Source organism: Mus musculus, chromosome 11 (genome assembly GCF_000001635.26).
Source record: "Mus musculus strain C57BL/6J chromosome 11, GRCm38.p6 C57BL/6J".
Classification (NCBI taxonomy): Eukaryota; Metazoa; Chordata; class Mammalia; order Rodentia; family Muridae; genus Mus; species Mus musculus.
This window is the reverse complement of record NC_000077.6, coordinates 55,237,143-55,259,605: the sequence shown is the minus strand read 5'-3', so window position 1 is coordinate 55,259,605 and position 22,463 is coordinate 55,237,143. Positions and strand designations below refer to the sequence as shown.

Below are 22,463 nucleotides of genomic sequence, written 5' to 3'. Positions count from 1 at the left end.
ACACATCACAGGGGGTAGCTGTCCAGGCACGTTGGTTGTGATGGCCAGCTGGATGAACAACAGGAGCCTATTGGCATTCTTTTTGTTTTTAACCTTTTATTGGCTCTCCCACGCTTGACTGTTGGCATTCTTAAACAATAGCCCAGCGTCTACATGGCTCCCGTGACGAAAGCAAGGTGGACAGACCTCACAGTGGGGCCAGAGTGTAATGGAATTGGGGGTTGGGGGTGAATCAGTGAAGGTCTCAGAGGTCCTTGCAAAAGGCTTTGCTTTCATCTGATCAAAACAGAGGATTTCAGAAGACCTGTAGCAAACACAATGGTCTGCCTTATTGTCACCACAGTTCTTGGCTTGAGAATAGAATTTAGAGGAACAGAGACAAGAATAGAGCGATCCAGACAGGAGGAGGAAGAGGCACCAATAACCCAGGGGAGTGAGGGTGGCTTGTGAACATCACTGTGAAGAAAGTGTCCAGCTTTGGAAAGGAATTAGAAGCCAACAGCCTGTCCCAGTGCACAGAAGATGGAGTAGAGAGAGCATGGGAGTGTAGTTTGGCCTGAGCCACTGGAATGGTGGAGCTGTTGCTAAAGACCTGGGTAGAAGAAGTTGGGGGGTATTGGGAGCTCAGGTTAGACATGTAGACTTCCACAAGGAGGTAGCATAACCAGTCTAGTGTTGTGAGAGAGGCCTGGGGTAGGGCTGGAGAGACATAGGGTCAACAGCACGTTACTGAAAGCCATAAGGCTTCGTGAGAACACCAGGGAGTATAGCTCAGGAAACAGGCTAAGACTCTTAGAGCACAGTCCAATGAAGAAAGAAGACAGAAGAAGAGAAGGGTATGAAGCACGAGCCTTCAAATGGGCTTAGGAAAAAAAAATAGACTTGGAGCATGGCATCCAGGAAGACAAGTGCACTTGGATTAGAAATAAGCTGGGGGTTAGGCTTAATAAGGGAGAGTTTGCCTAGTGTGCGCAAGGCTCTGGGATCATCCTAAGAAGAAGGGGAAAGGGAAGAGGAGGAGGGAGAGGAGAGGGAGAGGAGGAAGTACTGGGGGAATATGAGGAGGAAGAAAAAGGAGGCAAGAAAAGGGGAAGGAAAGGCAGAAGATGGAGGGGAATGAGAAAGACTGAAGAAAGGAGGAAAGGAGGATGAGAAAAGGGACGAGGGGGAGGGATAGTGGGCAGAAGGAGGAGGAGACAGTCATGATAGCTGAGTGACTGGCTGCTGAGAGCAGAGCAGAATGGGAAGATCTGTCATTTGATGCAGCAACACAGAGCACCCTGAACACTGACTGACATCAGTGGTTTTTATCACAGGACAGATAGGTCCATTTGGGGGACAAAGAAAGAAAATGATTCCAAGTTCAAGACAACTTTATCTTTTATTTTAAGATTGGGAGGCTGGTCTATGTTTGTGGAGTGGCTGAAATAATCCCTAAGGAATGGTCATAATGTGACACAGTAGAGAAGAGACCAGGGAACATGGTGTTGGAGGAGGTGAAGGGGACATGGGTCAAGAGAGGGACCAGCTTTAGCTGAGGAGGACGGTTGTGATGTCGGAGCACCTGTGAGCACCCTTGGCACCCTCAGCAGGAAGCAAGACCGTCAGCAGAGAGCTCCGTGTCTGAGGAGAGAAAAGTCATGTTGAGTCACAACTGGTTGATCTGATGTTAGGCAGCACTGGAGGCTCATCTGCCATTGGGGCCATTGGATGAAGGCTAGGGCAGTGGATGAGGACATGGAAGACATTTCCTCCAGCAATGTTCAAAGTTTTCTAAAGAAACTGCCTTGCCCATATTAAACAGGAAAATATTTGGCCCTGGGCATGCCTAGTTTCTGTTGTCTTGCTTTTTTGTTTTTCAACACAACATCAACCTGATGCTTGCCCGCACAGGCGACTGAACCCGCATCAGAGGCTTACGAGCCAAGCACACTCCCACTGAGCTACACGCCCCAGCCATGCTTTTTCTGTTTTGCAGCAGGGTCTCTCTGTGTATCCCAGATTGGCCTGGTATGCTCTAAAGCATACCTATCTGTTGAGAGTAAAGAAAAGTAGAATGCTCTAAGCCAGGGGTTTTCTAACATCTTAACTCCAGGGACTTATGATGTGTGCGCATGCAAATGTGCAGAGGGCAGAGGGCAGCTTTGGGTGTCGCTCCTCAGATGTCCTCTACCTTGGTGTTGTTTAGTTTCTTGCTAATCTGGAGCTGAACACTTAGGCTAGGTTAGCTGGTCTAAGCACAGTCACCAGTGATCCCATCAGTAAGGTATCTTTGGGCCTCAGGTTCCTCATCTGTCAAGTGGGATCTTGCCCTTTCCATGAAATATGGTGAGGACTGGATGGAATTTTGAGGACATTTGGAGTCTTCAGAGACAATCTCTGAAGCATTTGAAAATTCTTGGAAATGGGGATGTAGCCAGGTTAGTGGCATGCACCAAGAAGTAGATGCAATTACCAGCACCATGTGAATGAGATATGATGGTGAACAGCTGTAATTCTAGCGAATTAGGAGGTAGAGGCCGGAGGATCAGGAGTTCAAGGTTATCCTTGGCTGCATAGCAAAGGGTGTGGGGTAGAGGTGAGGGGAAGAACAACTGAAAGCCTGTCACAGGATTACAGAAATCCTTGTTTTGCTGATGGCTATCTGTGCTCTCTCTCAGCTGGCCAATGGCTTCCTCCATCTGGAATACCGATGCCCTGGTGGTTTCTATGGAAACCTTTCCTCCCATCGTCCTGTGAATGATGGACAGTGGCACTCCATGCTGTTGGAGGAGAGGGACACTTCTGTTCATCTGTTGGTCGACATCACAGACAACACTTCCCTTGTCATCCCAGAGGAATGTCAGGGTCTGAGGACTGAGAGACACCTACTGCTGGGTGGCCTTGTCCCCTCAAATCCTTCCTCAAATGTCTCCCTGGGGTTTGAAGGTTGCCTGGATGCTGTTGTGGTTAACAGTGAGAGGTTAGAGCTGCTTGGCCATAGAAAGAAGATGGCGGGCTACCTAGAGACATGGGCCCTCAGCCAGTGCTGCTGGCCTGGAACCACCTGCAGCCAGAACCCGTGCCTCAATGGTGGGAGCTGTTCACCTGCCCTTGGATCAGGTATGGACTGGGAAGATGACCCCAACCAAGGGTTAATCCCAAAGGCCCCTGACAGTGACCTATCCCTGTGTCTCACTATAGAGTTGATAGGGTAGGTAGGGTCTCTCACCACAGCCCAGGGTGATCTTGGGCAAGCCACTACTATCCAGCAGATAGATGATTCTTGAACTACAGCACAAAGACACAGGTTTTACTGGGGCCCCCAACTACTAGCCGATTGCTTACCCACCTTCCTCTCTCTCCCAGGATACCTGTGCAGGTGCCCCCCTCTGTTCTCTGGCAGGAACTGTGAACTTGGAAGGGAGAATTGTACTTCTGCGCCCTGCCAAGAAGGTGGCACATGTGTCTCCTCCCCTGAAGGCACTTCCTGTAGCTGCCCTCACCCTTACACAGGTGACAGGTAAGCCCAAAAACCACATGCCCTGGCTCCTTACACTGGAACATTAGGGAGTGTTCTTTGCCCTCTTGCCTCTAGGGAAGCCAATGTGAGTCCAGAAGCCCAGTCTCTGGGCCTTTTCCTCTTCTGACTTTCTTACATCAGGATACTGTGGGAGGGAAGGCTTGTGGGAAAATGGTTTCCTAAGCCCAATTCCCATTCATTGGAACTAGACCATAAGAAGGGACCAGGAAGCCACACAGCTCAACAGCTCTTTAGGGCAGGTCAACTCTGGCTGACATCTGCAGAGAATAACTATACTTCCTTTGTACTATGTCTTCCCAGAGACACTTGGGGAAACTGATTCCCCTGGGCCCAGGAGCTCAGACTTCTCTGCAAAACTCTGCACCCTGCCTGTGGCTAGGCTAGGCCATGAGGGTTGTTAGGGAAGGAGACACAGTTTAGAAACCTAAAAACAAAGCACTTGGGTAGGTATGTAGTGTTGGAGCCCGCAAGCTTAGGAACATTTAAGTAGTCATAGAAGGGAATTATGAATCAATGAACTCAGGATGACCTAGAATGGGCCGTGATTTTATTTTAACAAGCTCCCAGGAGATTCCCATGTAGTCATCCTGGATATAACAACCATTGACCACCAGTCATGGTGGCTCATGACTGCAGTCCCAGCACTTAGGAGGTAAAGCAAGAGAGTCAGAAGGTCAAGGTCCAGGCTGGAGGGATAGCTTAGTGGTTAAGGGTACTTGCTGCTCAATCATAAGTGTGAGAGTTAAGATTCCAGCACCCACATAACGGGCCATGTGCTCCATGAATGTCTGTGACCTCAACTTCAAGGGGATTGTATGACATGCTGGCTTCCAGCCCAGCCAAGAAAACGAAAGCACCAGGTTCAGGGAGAGACCCTGTCTCAAAGGAATAAGTAGAGAGTGATAAGTGAAGACATCCACTACTAGCTTCTAGCTTCCCCATGAGTGCACAGGCATGGGCACATACATGGGCTCATATGCTCAAAGACACACACAAACACACACACACACTCACTCACACTCACACACTTAACACTGTACTGGGGGCCAGCATGGCCTAGTGATTTCTGGAATGTGTCCCCTTCCTTAACAACCCCCATACAAATTATCTATGCATACAGAGTAGTTCAAGGTCAATCTGGACTAAGACATACCATCTTTAAAAAGGAAAGGGGAGGGGAGGGGAGGGGAGGGGAGGGGAGGGGAGGGGAGGGGAGGGGAGGGGAGGGGAGGGGAGGGGAGGGGAGGGAAGGGAAGGGAAGGGAAGGGAAGGGAAGGGAAGGGAAGGGAAGGGAAGTCAATAGCATAGTCTTCCCACTGTTTTGGAGATGGGAAACTGAGGCCAAGAGAGGGAAAGTTTATCCAGTATTTCAATGACTCGAGTCCTCGGCAGCCATCATTACTATCCTGCTCCCTGCCTGCTCTGATGTAAAATGGTATGCATCAGGGTCATTGGAGAGTACGTGGGAGCAGGTCAGGAAAGTGGTGTTTGTGTTTTAAAAGGAACCTGGGGAACGGAACACAGCATTTACATTGCAGAACAAAGCCCTTGTGGTGAAATTCTAAGCACTGAGAGATAGTTGGGGCTCAGCTGGGGTGGGAGAACCTTTCTCATACACACATGTATACTTGTATGCATATTTGCATATGTGGAGGCACATGCACCCAATAATATGAGGTATCCCGAGGAGGATGTCTAGTGTTCTGCTCTATTGCCTTCTGTCTTATTCTTGTGAGATAGCGTCTCCCAGTACTGAGCCTCAGACTGCACACACACACACACACACACACACACACACACAAGAGTGGGAGTGGTAAAGTCACAGGTTTGGGGGTGAGACCTCTATCCCATGGGGCTGGAAAAATAGCTCAGTGCTTAAGAGCACTTGTTGCTCTTTCAGAGGAGCTGGGTTTAATTCCCACCCCCTACATGGTGGCTCACGAATGGTCTGTAGGATATTATTCCAACTCTTCTGGCCTCAAAGGGCATCAGACACACATGCGGTGCACAGACATACACGCAGACAAATTATTCATGCATTAAATATTTTTTTTAAAGAGGGACCTTTAAGACTCTGCTAAGTACTTCTCAATCTCTGCAGGTGTGAGATGGAAGCAAGGGGTTGTTCTGGAGGACACTGTCTCATCACTCCTGAGATTAAGAGAGGGGACTGGGGACAGCAGGAGTTCCTGGTAATCATAGTAGCCTTACCTCTCCTCATCATTGCCACCGTGGGACTCCTCCTCTACTGCCGTCGCTGCAAGTCTCACAAGCCAGTGGCCATGGAGGATCCAGACCTCCTAGCCAGGAGCATTGGTGTCGACACCCAAGCTTCACCTGCCATTGAGCTCGATCCCCTTAACGCCGGCTCCTGCAATGACTTAAACCAACTGGAGCCCAGTAAGACCTCAGTTCCAAATGAACTTGTCACCTTTGGACCTAGCTCCAAACAGCGGCCGATGGTGTGCAGTGTGCCTCCCAGGCTCCCACCAGCTGTAGTCTCCTCCCACCCTGGCCACGAGCCCATCATCAAGAGAACCTGGTCAGGCGAGGAGCTGGGTCAGTATAGCCAGAAGTCCCATGGCTCAGGGATGCATGGAAGTGGGTGGAAGCCTGAAATACTCCATTGGTATATACGTTGGTATACAATGGAACAACCATTGATCAAACCAATCTCTGGGTATTGGGCATGTAGGGATGCATTCCAGGTCACAGTGCATAGATGACTGGAGAAGATGCTAAGTCCCTTGACCCAGAGTTTGCAGCTCATCGTGTCTGTTCCATCACACGGTCCTCTAAACTCCAAATCACACCATAGGACTGATTAATGTTCATGTCATGAAACGTAGACTTGATGGTCTTGGGTGGACTTGGGAATAAAGTGGGGATGTCTGCACCCTTGTGCTGTTCTGGAGATGGAAAAAGTTCTAGCAGTCCAATCTGGAAGTGAGATTTAGCTGGCCCAGAGAAGGAAACTACAGCCCCTTTCATCTTTGGTTCAGAAGGAGTATATTTGTAAAGTGCCTTCTATTTTTTCTAGTATGTTCTCCAGTAGTTACAACAGGTATTGTCATGGCATGTCACCGAGGCCATAAAGATGAAATGAGTTGCTCTAAATCTCAACTTGTCATTGGCAGAGATGGGTGTGGGATAAGGGGACTCCTTCCAAGCCTCCTCTCATCCCATCACCTCCTATGACAGGCACTAAGCCATCACCAAGTCCACAGTGTGCATCCATTTCCTTCCATTCTGAGATTATACTCTCAACTGCAGCTGTCTAACGGAAGTGTGGATGGTAGAGAACTGTCTATGGTTCTCCCTAGACCTCCCTTCTCACCGACACGGGTTGGCAGTGGAGAGTCACAAGATGGGCTGGCATTGAGTTTAACCTCAGGCTTCAATTTACCTTCACTGGATTGTAGATCCATCTCAGCTTCCAGAGACGACATGTACAGATAGGTCATATGCCCACCAACTCCCCGAGCCATCCCTACCAAATGTCAAGTCATTGATAGCCCCTGTACAGCTTGCTAGAATGCACCATGGAAACACAGACCTCACCAAGTCTTACTGTTCTCTTTCAGTATACCCAAGTGGAGCTGCAGTCTGGCCTCCAACTTACTCCCGGAAGGAGCATTGGGAATATCCACATCCTGAAGCAATGCAGGGACCTCTGCCACCCTCTCCTCGACGCCATGTTAGTCCCGCCGTGATGCCAGATCCCGCTGGGCTCTATGGGGGCTTCCCTTTCCCCCTGGAACTGGAAAACAAGCGGGCACCCCTCCCACCCCGTTACAGCAACCAGAACCTGGAAGATCTGATACCTCCACGGCCTCCCAGCCCCCGGGAACATCTGCTTGCCCCCTGTCTCAATGAGTATACAGCTATCAGCTACTACCATTCACAGTTCCGCCAGGGAGGGGGTGGGCCATGCCTGGCAGAGGGGGGCTATAAGGGGGTGAGCATGCGCCTCAGCAGAGCTGGGCCATCCTATGCTGACTGTGAAGTGAATGGTGGGCCTGCCCCAGGACGGAGCCAACCTCGAGCTCCTCCCAACTACGAGGGCTCAGATATGGTAGAGAGTGACTATGGAAGTTGCGAGGAAGTCATGTTCTAGCTTTCTGCTCTCAGAGGAAAGCATGGGGGAAGCCCTGGCCCCACACTGTCTCCCAATGTCATGGGAAGTGAGTTGGGTGTGGCTGAGAGAAGAAGGGAGGCCAGCACATCCCCAGCCCAGATGTCCATCTCTTAAAATGTGCTCTTCAGGTCCCCAGCTTGTCCTTGAGGGTGGAGGGAAGCTGAAGGTAGAGCTGTAAAAATGGCGGTAGGGCCCCAGGAAAGAGGAGGTGCCCAGACAGGTGCACACTGGGGTGAGAACTAGGAGGGTAATCCCTCAGATCCGCCAGCTCCCAGCCCCAGCAAGAAAGAGCTCCAACCACCAGCTCAACGTGTCTGGGCCACATTCTTACAGCTTCTCACAGGCCCATCATGGGGCAGGCAGGTTTGTGCCCAGTAGGCAACCATGCATGCATCTACTGTGGAGAAGAGACCAGGACCTTCTAAGATCCGTGCAGTGGTCTCCTAAGGGGCTGAAGAGTAAGCAGCCTGTAAGCAGGTACTACAGTCACCCGAGTATCTGCTTTGTGTGTACCTTTGGGACATCTATGCCAAGTGTCATATGTCAGCATTGTTCTGGGCACTGGCAACAAGAACATTCTTGGAAGTTGAGTCACATGGACTTCCATCTTCTGGAAGTCTTGTTCTTGAAGCTTCAGGACTTGTTCCCCCTCTGCCGGTGGGATCCTGCCTGAAACCTTCTGCGCAGAAGAATTCAGATCTCTCCGAATGCTGAGTTAATTGTCCCAAACGTCCCAGGCACTTTTAGCCAAGAACAAGAAGGATGTAGTTCATTTGAAAACTTCTTAGGCACTTTTCAACCTTGCTGTCTGGATGTGTTTTCCCAAAAGGGTTTCTTCTTGTTTAGACACAAGGACTTCAACTGCCATCCAGGACCAGGTAGAGGTGGAGATTCAGCCAGCAGATCCAGGCCAGACACCCTGCCTTCTCCCTTCCCTTCATCATAGACGCCTGCCAATCAAGTGTTACCCCCACTGACTCAGCCCTATGCATGGAGGATCAGTGTGGGCACCCACGGACTGTGTGCATGTGCACATGCGTAGAAAGTTATGTAGCTGGGAGTGACAGAGACTGGAAGCCAGGGAGGCCTGTAGTGGCCTGAACACTCTGTCCTCTGCCAGTCCCTCTCTGGTCCGCTGCCTTTTCACGTGTGTGGTTTTGGAGTTAGAAGTCAAGAGGAAGAGACTCCCACCCACAGAGCTGTTCAGAAAGACTGCTGTGTGGGCGGGTGCATTTGTCGACCATGTGTGACTGTGGGTGTGACTGATTGCACAAGTGGCTTTGGTGGCCATTTGATTTTTTTTTTTTAACAATAAATATCTTTTTTTTTACTGTTATTTTCTGTGTCGCTTAGAGCACTTCAGGCTGGGTCAGGGCCATGTCAAGAGAGTGTCCAAGTCCAGGTTCATAAAGAATCCAGGAGCTGGAAGGGTTTATCACTCTGACACCTGCTAAGCTAGACTCTAGAGCTTAACTAGACATGACGTCAGAGGTCTGGGCGGGGCCAGAACACTATTTTGGAGAAACGCCTCCGATTCCAATATTCCTCAAGTTCAAATTTTAAAAAGATCTTTGAGCTGGGCATGATGGTGCACACCTTTAATCCCAGCACTTGGAAGACAGAGGCAGGCAGATTTCTGTGAGTTAGAGGCCAGCCTAGTCTACACAGTGAGTTCTAAGACAGCCAGGACTACACAGAGAAACCCATTCTTAAAAAAAAAAAAACAACAACAACAAAAAAAAACCATCACCACCATCATCACCACCATCATTATCACCACCACCACCATCATCATCATTTAATCTATTTGTATATGTGTTTGAAGGCCAGAGGACAACTATGGGAGTTAGCTCTCTCCTTCCATCAAGTAGCTCCCAGGGATCAAACTTAAGTCATCAAGCTTGGTGTCACACTCTTACCAGCTGAACCATCTCACCAGCCCCAAGCTCCTCAATATAAAGATAGGGAAACTAAGGCTATGGAGTACCAGGGTGTCTAAAGTCCAAGGCTCAAGACTTCATTTCTCAGCACCACATGGGATGGCTGCAGTAGGGGCCTTGCTAACAGAACAAGTCTTGGGGACCCAGCAACTACTGCTCCTCTGTTCAATGGGACACCCCCCTGGTGGCTGTCGAGACCTGAACCTGGAAAGTCCAGTCAGTCACAGATGGCCAGTGTGCGATATCCATGTGGACTCAGGGCTCTGCAGTCAGGTAGGTTAGGTTGCCTTGCTCTCAGCTCCACTGCACACTAATACATCCTCGATCAGCTTTGACCTGACTCTTGTTCTGAGAGCTTCTTTTAAGACCTCATGTTGCCCAGGCTGGATACATCCCAACTCAGTATGCAGCCAAGGACAACCTCAAAGTTCCCATCCCCCACCTCCATCTCCTGCGTGCTGGGTGTGCATCCTCACATGGGGTTTATGCAGTACTGGGAATAGACTTCAGAGCTTCATGCGTGCTAGGCAAGACTCTACCAATTGGAGCCACATCCCCAGTTCTTGTCAGAGAGGCTCTCAATAGGTCTTGAGTGGAAGACACAGAGATGTCACTCAATCCCCTTACACATGCATGAGCATCCCTCAAAAGAATGACATGTCTCTTGCATCAGTGAACCAATGTAGGCATACCAGGAGCCAAAGTGCACAGTACACAATAGAGCCCATTCCTGATGCTGTAACAGGACATCAAGCTTGATTATATCATATGGAACAGTTTCGCTCCTTCTGCCTCAGCTTCTCAACACTGGAATTCCACTGCACATTTCACAACATGGCAGAAGTTTTCAGGCAATCTACCTTAGCAATTCTTCCCTCCATGTGTGATACATACTGCTGTGCAGCCAGACTTCTACTCTTCCCATTTTATCCAGTCTGAGACTCCATCCCACACTCAGGGTTGGTCTTCCCCCTCAGTTAAACCTCTTTAGAAAGTCCCTGGGCGGGGGTGGGGTGGGGTGGGGCTGGAGAGTTGGCTCAGTGGTTAAGAGTGCCGGACTGTTCTACCAGAGGTCCTGAGTTTGATTCCCAGCAACCACATGGTGGCTCACAGCCATCTGTAATGGAATCTGACGCCCTCTTCTGGTGTGCCTGAAGACAGCTACAGTGTATTCACATACATAAAGTAAATAAATCTTAAAAAGAAAAGAAAAGAAAAGAAAAGAAAAGAAAAGAAAAGAAAAGAAAAGAAAAGAAAAGAAAAGGAACTCCCTTGAGGACATAACCAGGTGTCTCCTGGGTGATTCTTTTAAAAGTCACGGTTATACCAAAGATGGTCTGTATTTTCTTTATGATGGCTTCTGTGATTTTATGATATCTCTTCTAGTTTTATGTTTTACTAATGGCCCCGGGTCTCACTCAGCTTTTTAGATGAGGATACTCAGTCGTCAGCACCACTTATTGAAAAGACTGTCTTCCTACCAGTGATTCCCTTTGCTTCTTTACCAAAGTCCTTCTGGAATTGTTTGTTTGTTCTTTCAGTAGACAAACATAGTAAATAATATCACATTGTTAGTGTGATGGATAATGCTGTCAACTCAGTAGGACCTGCAATCCATTCAAAGATTGATTCAGTTAAACCTCTTTGGAGAGTTCCAAGAAGACCAGCCCAGACGAGTGTCTCCTGAGTACCTCCAAATCTAGTCAGGTTGACAGTGAAGGTTAAGCTCTGTAAACAGCAGTGACAGCCAGCTCCTAACAGTGAGGACATCGTGAGTTAATTTTCTTTAGACAGCGCCTCACACAGCCCAGGCTGACCTCGCGTTTACTATGCAGCTGAAAGTGAACTCAGACTTCTCACCCTGCTTTTTACTACCACATTCCATTCATGCCCTGCTGGGATCGTCCATCAGCGGACGTCCAGGCCACCAGCCACTCTCTTCTAACACAAGCTATTCAGATCCAAAGAACTGTGTGTTGGGAGCCGCGCCCACATTCGCCGTTACAAGATGGCGCTGACAGCTGTGTTCTAAGTGGTAAACAAATAATCTGCGCATGTGCCAAGGGTATCTTATGACTACTTGTGCTCTGCCTTCCCCGTGACGTCAACTCGGCCGATGGGCTGCAGCCAATCAAGGAGTGACACGTCCGAGGCGAAGGAGAATTCTCCTTAAAAAGGGACGGGGTTTCGTTTTCTCTCTCTCTTGCTTTTCTCTCTCTCTTGCTTCTTGCTCTCTTGCTTCTTGCACTCTGCTCCTGAAGATGTAAGAATAAAGCTTTGCCGCAGAAGATTCTGGTCTGTGGTGTTCTTCCTGGCCGGTCGTGAGAACGCGTCTAATAACAATTGGTGCCGAATTCCGGGACGAGAAAAAAACTCGGGACTGGCGCAAGGAAGATCCCTCATTCCAGAACCAGAACTGCGGGTCGCGGTAATAAAGGTTCCCGTAAAGCAGACTGTTAAGAAGGATTCAACTGTATGAATTCAGAACTTTTCAGCTGGGGAACGAGAGTACCAGTGAGTACAGCTTTACGAGGTAAGCCTGGCCTTGAACTTTCTAACGAAATTCAAGACAGTCTATCAGAAGTAAAGTGGAATATGTTTGGCCTTGAATTTTTTCTGGTGTTAGGAGCCCTTTTGTTCCTTTTCACATGTTATCAAGTGGTTAAGATAGGGAGGATTCTAGATGAAATTCAGGACAAGCTATCAGAAGTAAAGCGGGGAGAGAGAGTAGGAGCAAAGAGAAAATATGGTACACAAAATAAGTATACAGGCCTTTCCAAGGGTCTTGAACCCGAGGAAAAGTTAAGGTTAGGTAGGAATACCTGGAGAGAGATTAGAAGAAAAAGAGGAAAAAGGGAAAAGAAGAAAGATCAATTAGCGGAGGTCTCTAGGAGATACTCGTCACTAGATGAGCTCAGGAAGCCAGCTCTTAGTAGTTCTGAAGCAGATGAAGAATTCTCCTCTGAGGAAACAGACTGGGAGGAAGAAGCAGCCCATTACCAGCCAGCTAATTGGTCAAGAAAAAAGCCAAAAGCGGCTGGCGAAGGCCAGTTTGCTGATTGGCCTCAGGGCAGTCGGCTTCAAGGTCCGCCCTATGCGGAGTCCCCACCCTGCGTAGTGCGTCAGCAATGCGCAGAGAGGCAGTGCGCAGAGAGGCAGTGCGCAGACTCATTCATTCCCAGAGAGGAACAAAGGAAAATACAACAGGCATTTCCGGTCTTTGAAGGAGCCGAGGGTGGGCGTGTCCACGCTCCGGTAGAATACTTACAAATTAAAGAAATTGCCGAGTCGGTTCGTAAATACGGAACCAATGCTAATTTTACCTTGGTGCAGTTAGACAGGCTCGCCGGCATGGCACTAACTCCTGCTGACTGGCAAACGGTTGTAAAAGCCGCTCTCCCTAGTATGGGCAAATATATGGAATGGAGAGCGCTTTGGCACGAAGCTGCACAAGCGCAGGCCCGAGCAAACGCAGCTGCTTTGACTCCAGAGCAGAGAGATTGGACTTTTGACTTGTTAACGGGTCAGGGAGCTTATTCTGCTGATCAGACAAACTACCATTGGGGAGCTTATGCCCAGATTTCTTCCACGGCTATTAGGGCCTGGAAGGCGCTCTCTCGAGCAGGTGAAACCACTGGTCAGTTAACAAAGATAATCCAGGGACCTCAGGAATCCTTCTCAGATTTTGTGGCCAGAATGACAGAGGCAGCAGAGCGTATTTTTGGAGAGTCAGAGCAAGCTGCGCCTCTGATAGAACAGCTAATCTATGAGCAAGCCACAAAGGAGTGCCGAGCGGCCATAGCCCCAAGAAAGAACAAAGGCTTACAAGACTGGCTCAGGGTCTGTCGAGAGCTTGGGGGACCTCTTACCAATGCAGGCTTAGCGGCCGCCATCCTCCAATCTCAGAACCGCTCCATGAGCAGAAATGATCAGAGGACATGTTTTAATTGCGGAAAGCCTGGGCATTTTAAGAAAGATTGCAGAGCTCCAGATAAACAGGGAGGGACTCTCACTCTTTGCTCTAAGTGTGGCAAGGGTTATCATAGAGCTGACCAGTGTCGCTCTGTGAGGGATATAAAGGGCAGAGTCCTTCCCCCACCTGATAGTCAATCAACTGATGTGCCAAAAAACGGGTCATCGGGCCCTCGGTCCCAGGGCCCTCAAAGATATGGGAACCGGTTTGTCAGGACCCAGGAAGCAGTCAGAGAGGCGACCCAGGAAGACCCACAAGGGTGGACCTGCGTGCCGCCTCCGACTTCCTATTAATGCCTCAAATGAGTATTCAGCCGGTGCCGGTGGAGCCTATACCATCCTTGCCCCCGGGAACCATGGGCCTTATTCTCGGCCGGGGTTCACTCACCTTACAGGGCTTAGTAGTCCACCCTGGAGTTATGGATTGTCAACATTCCCCTGAAATACAGGTCCTGTGCTCAAGCCCTAAAGGCGTTTTTTCTATTAGTAAAGGAGATAGGATAGCTCAGCTGCTGCTCCTCCCTGATAATACCAGGGAGAAATTTGCAGGACCTGAGATAAAGAAAATGGGCTCCTCAGGAAATGATTCTGCCTATTTGGTTGTATCTTTAAATGATAGACCTAAGCTCCGCCTTAAGATCAACGGAAAAGAGTTTGAAGGCATCCTTGATACCGGAGCAGATAAAAGTATAATTTCTACACATTGGTGGCCCAAAGCATGGCCCACCACAGAGTCATCTCATTCATTACAGGGCCTAGGATATCAATCATGTCCCACTATAAGCTCCATTGCCTTGACGTGGGAATCCTCTGAAGGGCAGCAAGGGAAATTCATACCTTATGTGCTCCCACTCCCGGTTAACCTCTGGGGAAGGGATATTATGCAGCATTTGGGCCTTATTTTGTCCAATGAAAACGCCCCATCGGGAGGGTATTCAGCTAAAGCAAAAAATATCATGGCAAAGATGGGTTATAAAGAAGGAAAAGGGTTAGGACATCAAGAACAGGGAAGGATAGAGCCCATCTCACCTAATGGAAACCAAGACAGACAGGGTCTGGGTTTTCCTTAGCGGCCATTGGGGCAGCACGACCCATACCATGGAAAACAGGGGACCCAGTGTGGGTTCCTCAATGGCACCTATCCTCTGAAAAACTAGAAGCTGTGATTCAACTGGTAGAGGAACAATTAAAATTAGGCCATATTGAACCCTCTACCTCACCTTGGAATACTCCAATTTTTGTAATTAAGAAAAAGTCAGGAAAGTGGAGACTGCTCCATGACCTCAGAGCCATTAATGAGCAAATGAACTTATTTGGCCCAGTACAGAGGGGTCTCCCTGTACTTTCCGCCTTACCACGTGGCTGGAATTTAATTATTATAGATATTAAAGATTGTTTCTTTTCTATACCTTTGTGTCCAAGAGATAGGCCCAGATTTGCCTTTACCATCCCCTCTATTAATCACATGGAACCTGATAAGAGGTATCAATGGAAGGTCTTACCACAGGGAATGTCCAATAGTCCTACTATGTGTCAACTTTATGTGCAAGAAGCTCTTTTGCCAGTGAGGGAACAATTCCCCTCTTTAATTTTGCTCCTTTACATGGATGACATCCTCCTATGCCATAAAGACCTTACCATGCTACAAAAGGCATATCCTTTTCTACTTAAAACTTTAAGTCAGTGGGGTTTACAGATAGCCACAGAAAAGGTCCAAATTTCTGATACAGGACAATTCTTGGGCTCTGTGGTGTCCCCAGATAAGATTGTGCCCCAAAAGGTAGAGATAAGAAGAGATCACCTCCATACCTTAAATGATTTTCAAAAGCTGTTGGGAGATATTAATTGGCTCAGACCTTTTTTAAAGATTCCTTCCGCTGAGTTAAGGCCTTTGTTTAGTATTTTAGAAGGAGATCCTCATATCTCCTCCCCTAGGACTCTTACTCTAGCTGCTAACCAGGCCTTACAAAAGGTGGAAAAGGCCTTACAGAATGCACAATTACAACGTATTGAGGATTCGCAACCTTTCAGTTTGTGTGTCTTTAAGACAGCACAATTGCCAACTGCAGTTTTGTGGCAGAATGGGCCATTGTTGTGGATCCATCCAAACGTATCCCCAGCTAAAATAATAGATTGGTATCCTGATGCAATTGCACAGCTTGCCCTTAAAGGTCTAAAAGCAGCAATCACCCACTTTGGGCAAAGTCCATATCTTTTAATTGTACCTTATACCGCTGCACAGGTTCAAACCTTGGCAGCCGCATCTAATGATTGGGCAGTTTTAGTTACCTCCTTTTCAGGAAAAATAGATAACCATTATCCAAAACATCCAATCTTACAGTTTGCCCAAAATCAATCTGTTGTGTTTCCACAAATAACAGTAAGAAACCCACTTAAAAATGGGATTGTGGTATATACTGATGGATCAAAAACTGGCATAGGTGCCTATGTGGCTAATGGTAAAGTGGTATCCAAACAATATAATGAAAATTCACCTCAAGTGGTAGAATGTTTAGTGGTCTTAGAAGTTTTAAAAACCTTTTTAAAACCCCTTAATATTGTGTCAGATTCCTGTTATGTGGTTAATGCAGTAAATCTTTTAGAAGTGGCTGGAGTGATTAAGCCTTCCAGTAGAGTTGCCAATATTTTTCAGCAGATACAATTAGTTTTGTTATCTAGAAGATCTCCTGTTTATATTACTCATGTTAGAGCCCATTCAGGCCTACCTGGCCCCATGGCTCTGGGAAATGATTTGGCAGATAAGGCCACTAAAGTGGTGGCTGCTGCCCTATCATCCCCGGTAGAGGCTGCAAGAAATTTTCATAACAATTTTCATGTGACGGCTGAAACATTACGCAGTCGTTTCTCCTTGACAAGAAAAGAAGCCCGTGACATTGTTACTCAATGTCAAAGCTGCTGTGAGTTCTTGCCAGTTCCTCATGTGGGAATTAACCCACGCGGTATTCGACCTCTACAGGTCTGGCAAATGGATGTTACACATGTTTCTTCCTTTGGAAAACTTCAATATCTCCATGTGTCCATTGACACATGTTCTGGCATCATGTTTGCCTCTCCGTTAACCGGAGAAAAAGCCTCACATGTGATTCAACATTGCCTTGAGGCATGGAGTGCTTGGGGGAAACCCAGACTCCTTAAGACTGATAATGGACCAGCTTATACGTCTCAAAAATTCCAACAGTTCTGCCGTCAGATGGACGTGACCCACCTGACTGGACTTCCATACAACCCTCAAGGACAGGGTATTGTTGAGCGTGCGCATCGCACCCTCAAAGCCTATCTTATAAAACAGAAGAGGGGAAATTTTGAGGAGACTGTACCCCGAGCACCAAGAGTGTCGGTGTCTATGGCACTCTTTACACTCAATTTTTTAAATATTGATGTTCATGGCCATACTGCGGCTGAACGTCATTGTACAGAGCCAGATAGGCCCAATGAGATGGTTAAATGGAAAAATGTCCTTGATAATAAATGGTATGGCCCGGATCCTATTTTGATAAGATCCAGGGGAGCTATCTGTGTTTTCCCACAGAATGAAGACAACCCATTTTGGGTACCAGAAAGACTCACCCGAAAAATCCAGACTGACCAAGGGAATACTAATGTCCCTCGTCTTGGTGATGTCCAGGGCGTCAATAATAAAGAGAGAGCAGCGTTGGGGGATAATGTCGACATTTCCACTCCCAATGACGGTGATGTATAATGCTCAAGTATTCTCCTGCTTTTTTACCACTAACTGGGAACTGGGTTTGGCCTTGATTCAGACAGCCTTGGCTCTGTCTGGACAGGTCCAGACGACTGACACCATTAACACTTTGTCAGCCTCAGTGACTACAGTCATAGATGAACAGGCCTCAGCTAATGTCAAGATACAGAGAGGTCTCATGCTGGTTAATCAACTCATAGATCTTGTCCAGATACAACTAGATGTATTATGACAAATAACTCAGCTGGGATGTGAACAAAAGTTTCCGGGATTGTGTGTTATTTCCATTCAGTATGTTAAATTTACTAGGACAGCTAATTTGTCAAAAAGTCTTTTTCAGTATATGTTACAGAATTGGATGGCTGAATTTGAACAGATCCCTTCGGGAATTGAGACTTCAGGTCAACTCCACGCGCTTGGACCTGTCCCTGACCAAAGGATTACCCAATTGGATCTCCTCAGCATTTTCTTTCTTTAAAAAATGGGTGGGATTAATATTATTTGGAGATACACTTTGCTGTGGATTAGTGTTGCTTCTTTGATTGGTCTGTAAGCTTAAGGCCCAAACTAGGAGAGACAAGGTGGTTATTGCCCAGGCGCTTGCAGGACTAGAACATGGAGCTTCCCCTGATATATCTATGCTTAGGCAATAGGTCGCTGGCCACTCAGCTCTTATATCCCACGAGGCTAGACTCATTGCACGGGATAGAGTGAGTGTGCTTCAGCAGCCCGAGAGAGTTGCAAGGCTAAGCACTGCAATGGAAAGGCTCTGCGGCATATATGAGCCTATTCTAGGGAGACATGTCATCTTTCATGAAGGTTCAGTGTCCTAGTTCCCTTCCCCCAGGCAAAACGACACGGGAGCAGGTCAGGGTTGCTCTGGGTAAAAGCCTGTAAGCCTAAGAGCTAATCCTGTACATGGCTCCTTTACCTACACACTGGGGATTTGACCTCTATCTCCACTCTCATTAATATGGGTGGCCTATTTGCTCTTATTAAAAGGATAGGGGGAGATGTTGGGAGCCGCGCCCACATTCGCCGTTACAAGATGGCGCTGACAGCTGTGTTCTAAGTGGTAAACAAATAATCTGCGCATGTGCCAAGGGTATCTTATGACTACTTGTGCTCTGCCTTCCCCGTGACGTCAACTCGGCCGATGGGCTGCAGCCAATCAAGGAGTGACACGTCCGAGGCGAAGGAGAATTCTCCTTAAAAAGGGACGGGGTTTCGTTTTCTCTCTCTCTTGCTTTTCTCTCTCTCTTGCTTCTTGCTCTCTTGCTTCTTGCACTCTGCTCCTGAAGATGTAAGAATAAAGCTTTGCCGCAGAAGATTCTGGTCTGTGGTGTTCTTCCTGGCCGGTCGTGAGAACGCGTCTAATAACAACTGTGTTTTGGGAACATCGAATTAGTCATGTTCTACTCCAAGCTCCTCAGAGAAGCACTCACTCTGAAGAGGGCACCTCCCAGTCCAAAAACCCAACCGCCTTCTTTTGTGCACTTTCCCAGATTAACCACCAGAGGGCTCTCTGTGCTTAAGAACCAATCCTCTCTTCAAGCCACTCGGGCTCTAGATCCAAACATTCTGAGTCTGGCCCTGCAGTAACAACAGAGCTCACAGCCAGTAGCCACCATCCTACAGCCACTTGCTGATCACTTGCTGGAAGTCAGGCACCTGGCATGACTATTGTCCCAAGTCACCTAACCTTCCTGAAACCCTCCTGACATAGGTTCTGTCATCTCCATTTACAGGGAGCAGGTGAGGCACAAAGAAACTAAAGTAGATTGTATTATGTTGGTACTTTAAATACACAAGGTTACTGAGTTTAGGAGTGATGAAGGTTTGAACCCAGGTCTCCCCTGCATGTGAGTCTGTGAAGCCATCTCAAATACAGGACCCCAGACAATCAACACATAGCAGCAGTAGGTGCGACCCACGGGGCAGGATTCCAAACTAGGCCAGCCCAGAACTCTAATGCTAAGTGGTACCAAGAGCCAGAGGGTCATAATCTTGAGAGGTGGAAATCTTCTTAGTCTTGAGGCTCTGGTCCAGGCCCCTCCTGTATCCCTACACCTGGTCTTGAGGACATTAAGAATGACCAGCTATTTGGAACACAGCAAGAAGGAGGGGGTCTGAAGGAAGGGAACAGAGCAAGGACCCCCAGCATGTCATCTGAGGGGCTGCAGGAGGCAGGCAGGGGGGAAATTCCTGCTGAGGGGAAGATAGAGACACAGCTCGACAAGATTCAAGCAACAGAAGACTCCTCCTGTGTGGGGATGCTGGTGTGTGTGTGTGTGTGTGTGTGTGTGTGTGTTTGGGGAGGGCTCACACAGAGTCAGCCCCAGGGTTATCAAGGATTTCTAGAAAGAGTGACTGTGCTCACTGGAAATATAAAGACACAGGAGATCTTGGAAGGAACTGGATGCCACAACCAGAGCCTTAAGGTTTGGAATTATGCTAGAGGGACTCAGCCAGAGAAGTCTATGTCATTTTGAGCTGAAGATAAGAGAGAGTCTCAAAGATCTGACTGGGAAAGAAGATCAGACATGACGTTCTAGGGTAGGGAGTGACTTATCCAGGGCCCACAGCTGCTTCAGTGCAAGGAGAGAATCACTGTCACTGTAGGATATGGTGAGTTCACAGTGATATGGTGAGTTAGTGAGCTGCCACTGTGTTATGCACTGACCCCGTGCTGACTGACAGCCTCACAGCTTCCTGAAATACATAGGCGCCCTCTTGGACTTGATTTGTCAAAGACAGCCTAGAATTTTCTTGGATTCTCTGATAAGCCTCCAAGGTCCAGCCAAAGAAATTGCTTGGTGAGGTTAACGTGAAACTGAAAAACACTAGGAAGTCAACCTGCCTGTGCAGGACACCACACACTCTAGGCGACACTGAAGCCTCAGGGACAGGCTCAACCCTAGGTCAGACGCTGAGGGGAGAGACGCTCACTTAGCCAATGCCCTCAGCAGTTTAGCAGTGAGGCAAGCAGCCGAGTACAGAGACTCTCATCATCCACGCCATTGGTTCCCGGACTTGCCAAGGTTACCAAACTCTGTAGAAGGTTTAGTCCCTGGTGTAAAAGTGTGCGATTTGCCTGTGACCTAAACAGGTCTTCGTACATACTGTCTGTCCTCTCTAGATTATTTCTCACGCCTGAGGTCAGTCACGTGGATGAGAGGTGAGGGAACCACAAAGCCCGTCTATACTTGATATTAAGTGCAATGTTTCCTGTGTTCACTGGGTTGAATCTGCAGCTGAGGTACCTGTAAGGCCATGGAGGGCTGATGGAGCCACATCTCCCTAGCACAGCTAGGCCTGAGGCTAATCAGATAACAACACAGAGCTGAGGGAGGAGCCATAAATTTCCACCAAATTAGCCAGGGAAGATTCCAGAGACAAACTGAATCCTGACTTGGGAAGCAGAGGCAGGTGAATCTCTCGGAGTCTGAGGCCAGCCTGATCTCCAAAGTGAGTTCCGGGACAGCCAGGGCTACCCAAAGAAACCCTGCCTCAAAGAAACAAAACAACAACAGCAAAAAAGTTGAGTCCCAGGTTGGGCATAGACAAGGGCAGCCTGCTAGGTCAGGCACAAGTAATGATGTGAAGACTCAGGGCACCCAGCAGGTCTTGGGGGTGAGAAACTTCTCTGTGCCCTCTAAAGGAGATGAAGCAAATGAGGCATGGTGAGAGTGGTGGGAGGCAGGAACCAGGGGTCTCAGGAGGCGAGTCCTGGCTAGTTAGAAAATGTGAATCCCAGACACATTTTTAAAAACCCTCTAATGTCTCTATGTGCAAAGGAGCTATTGCCAGAAGTTTCTTTCCCTTTAAATAAGATGCTATATAGAAAACTGTTGATTGTCATTGACATAACGTCTCAAAACATGATTCTACCATTACCATTGAAAAGGCAGCCAGCCTCTGAGTAGTCCACACATCCGCACACCTTTGCTCCAGGGCCAAGGGCAGAGTAGAATGGAGAGATGGGAGGTGGCTCAGTGGGTAAGAATGTTTTCTGCACAAGCGTGAAGACCTGTGTTCAGATACCCAGAACCCACATTAAAACCTAAGGTATGGACATACATGCTTACAGCCTGTGTCATAGGGGCAGACTAGAGAATTTCCGGATTTGGCTAACATCCAGCCTAGCTCCAGGTTCAGTGAGAAATCTTGTCTCCAGGGAGTAAGCAGGATACCCAACATCTAGGTGTGCACACTTGCACACATATATATGCATATTATCACAATATATTTTAGAAGGCAACCATCTACATTTCTTTTTAAAGATTTATTTATTTATTACATGTTAAGTACACTGTAGCTGTCTCCCAACACACCAGAAGAGGGCATCAGATCTCATTATGGATGGTTGTGAGCCACCATGTGGTTGCTGAATTTGAACTCGGGACCTTTGGAAGAGCAGTCAGTGCTCTTAACCACTGAGCCATTCCTCCAGCCCCAACCTTCGACATTTTTATTGATATGGTCTCACCAAGCTGCACATTGAAAAATAGGCAAATTTTGCTATATGTAGATCAGAATTCAATCTATTTAAAAAGATGAGGGAGACCATGGTCTATGAGAGCGGTTCTCAACCGTCCTAATGCTGCGACCCTTTAATACAGTTCTGCGTGTTGTGGTGACCCCAACCATAAAATTATTTTTGTTGCTACTTCATAACTGTATTTTTGGTACTATTATGATTCATGATGTAAATGCGTGTGTGTTCCATTGGTCTTAGGGGGACTCTTGTGAAAGGGTCATTCAACCTCCCATCTCCGAAAGGAGACTGAGAGCTGCTGGTCTAGGACAAATGTACCATTCAAGATTCACGGTCTCCAAGCACATCTGCAAAGGGCAGAAATGAAGAGGCTGCCTACCTAGGAAAGCCGGGTCAGCTCACTGTCAGTCATACCGGTCAGCTCACTGTCAGTCATACGCATGTCTCCAGCAGAGCAGGGCTTACCTTGAAGAACTTGGAGATCTGGGGTTTGAATTATAGCCATTACATAGGAATGGAGCCTTGATGCAGACGATCATGTAAATAAGTGTTGACTCCCTTCAGTTTTCTAAGCCCCGCATCCTTCTGACACTCCCTTCACCCTCCTGGCTGAGGCTGTAAGCAAAGGGAAGAGGCAGGTACCAGGAGAAGCACAGGAACTCTGGTAC

General features: G+C 47.9%; 1 protein-coding gene across 4 annotated transcripts in view; it reads left to right on the top strand.

The window, feature by feature from the left end:
- The window catches only part of Fat2 (FAT atypical cadherin 2), an 86,897-nt gene extending 77,900 nt beyond the window's left edge, over positions 1-8,997 (top strand). For 3 of the 4 annotated variants that reach the window (XM_006533322.4, XM_030246003.1, XM_006533323.4), the window contains 4 exons: positions 2,661-3,102; positions 3,349-3,502; positions 5,625-6,082; positions 7,108-8,997. In XM_006533322.4, the coding sequence (XP_006533385.1) occupies positions 2,661-3,102; positions 3,349-3,502; positions 5,625-6,082; positions 7,108-7,640 (1,587 nt within the window). In that variant the 3' untranslated portion in view covers positions 7,641-8,997. The remainder of the gene's footprint in view (positions 1-2,660; positions 3,103-3,348; positions 3,503-5,624; positions 6,083-7,107) is intronic. The other variant, NM_001029988.2, reaches the window with a different exon arrangement.
- Positions 8,998-22,463: the final 13,466 nt, after the last annotated feature.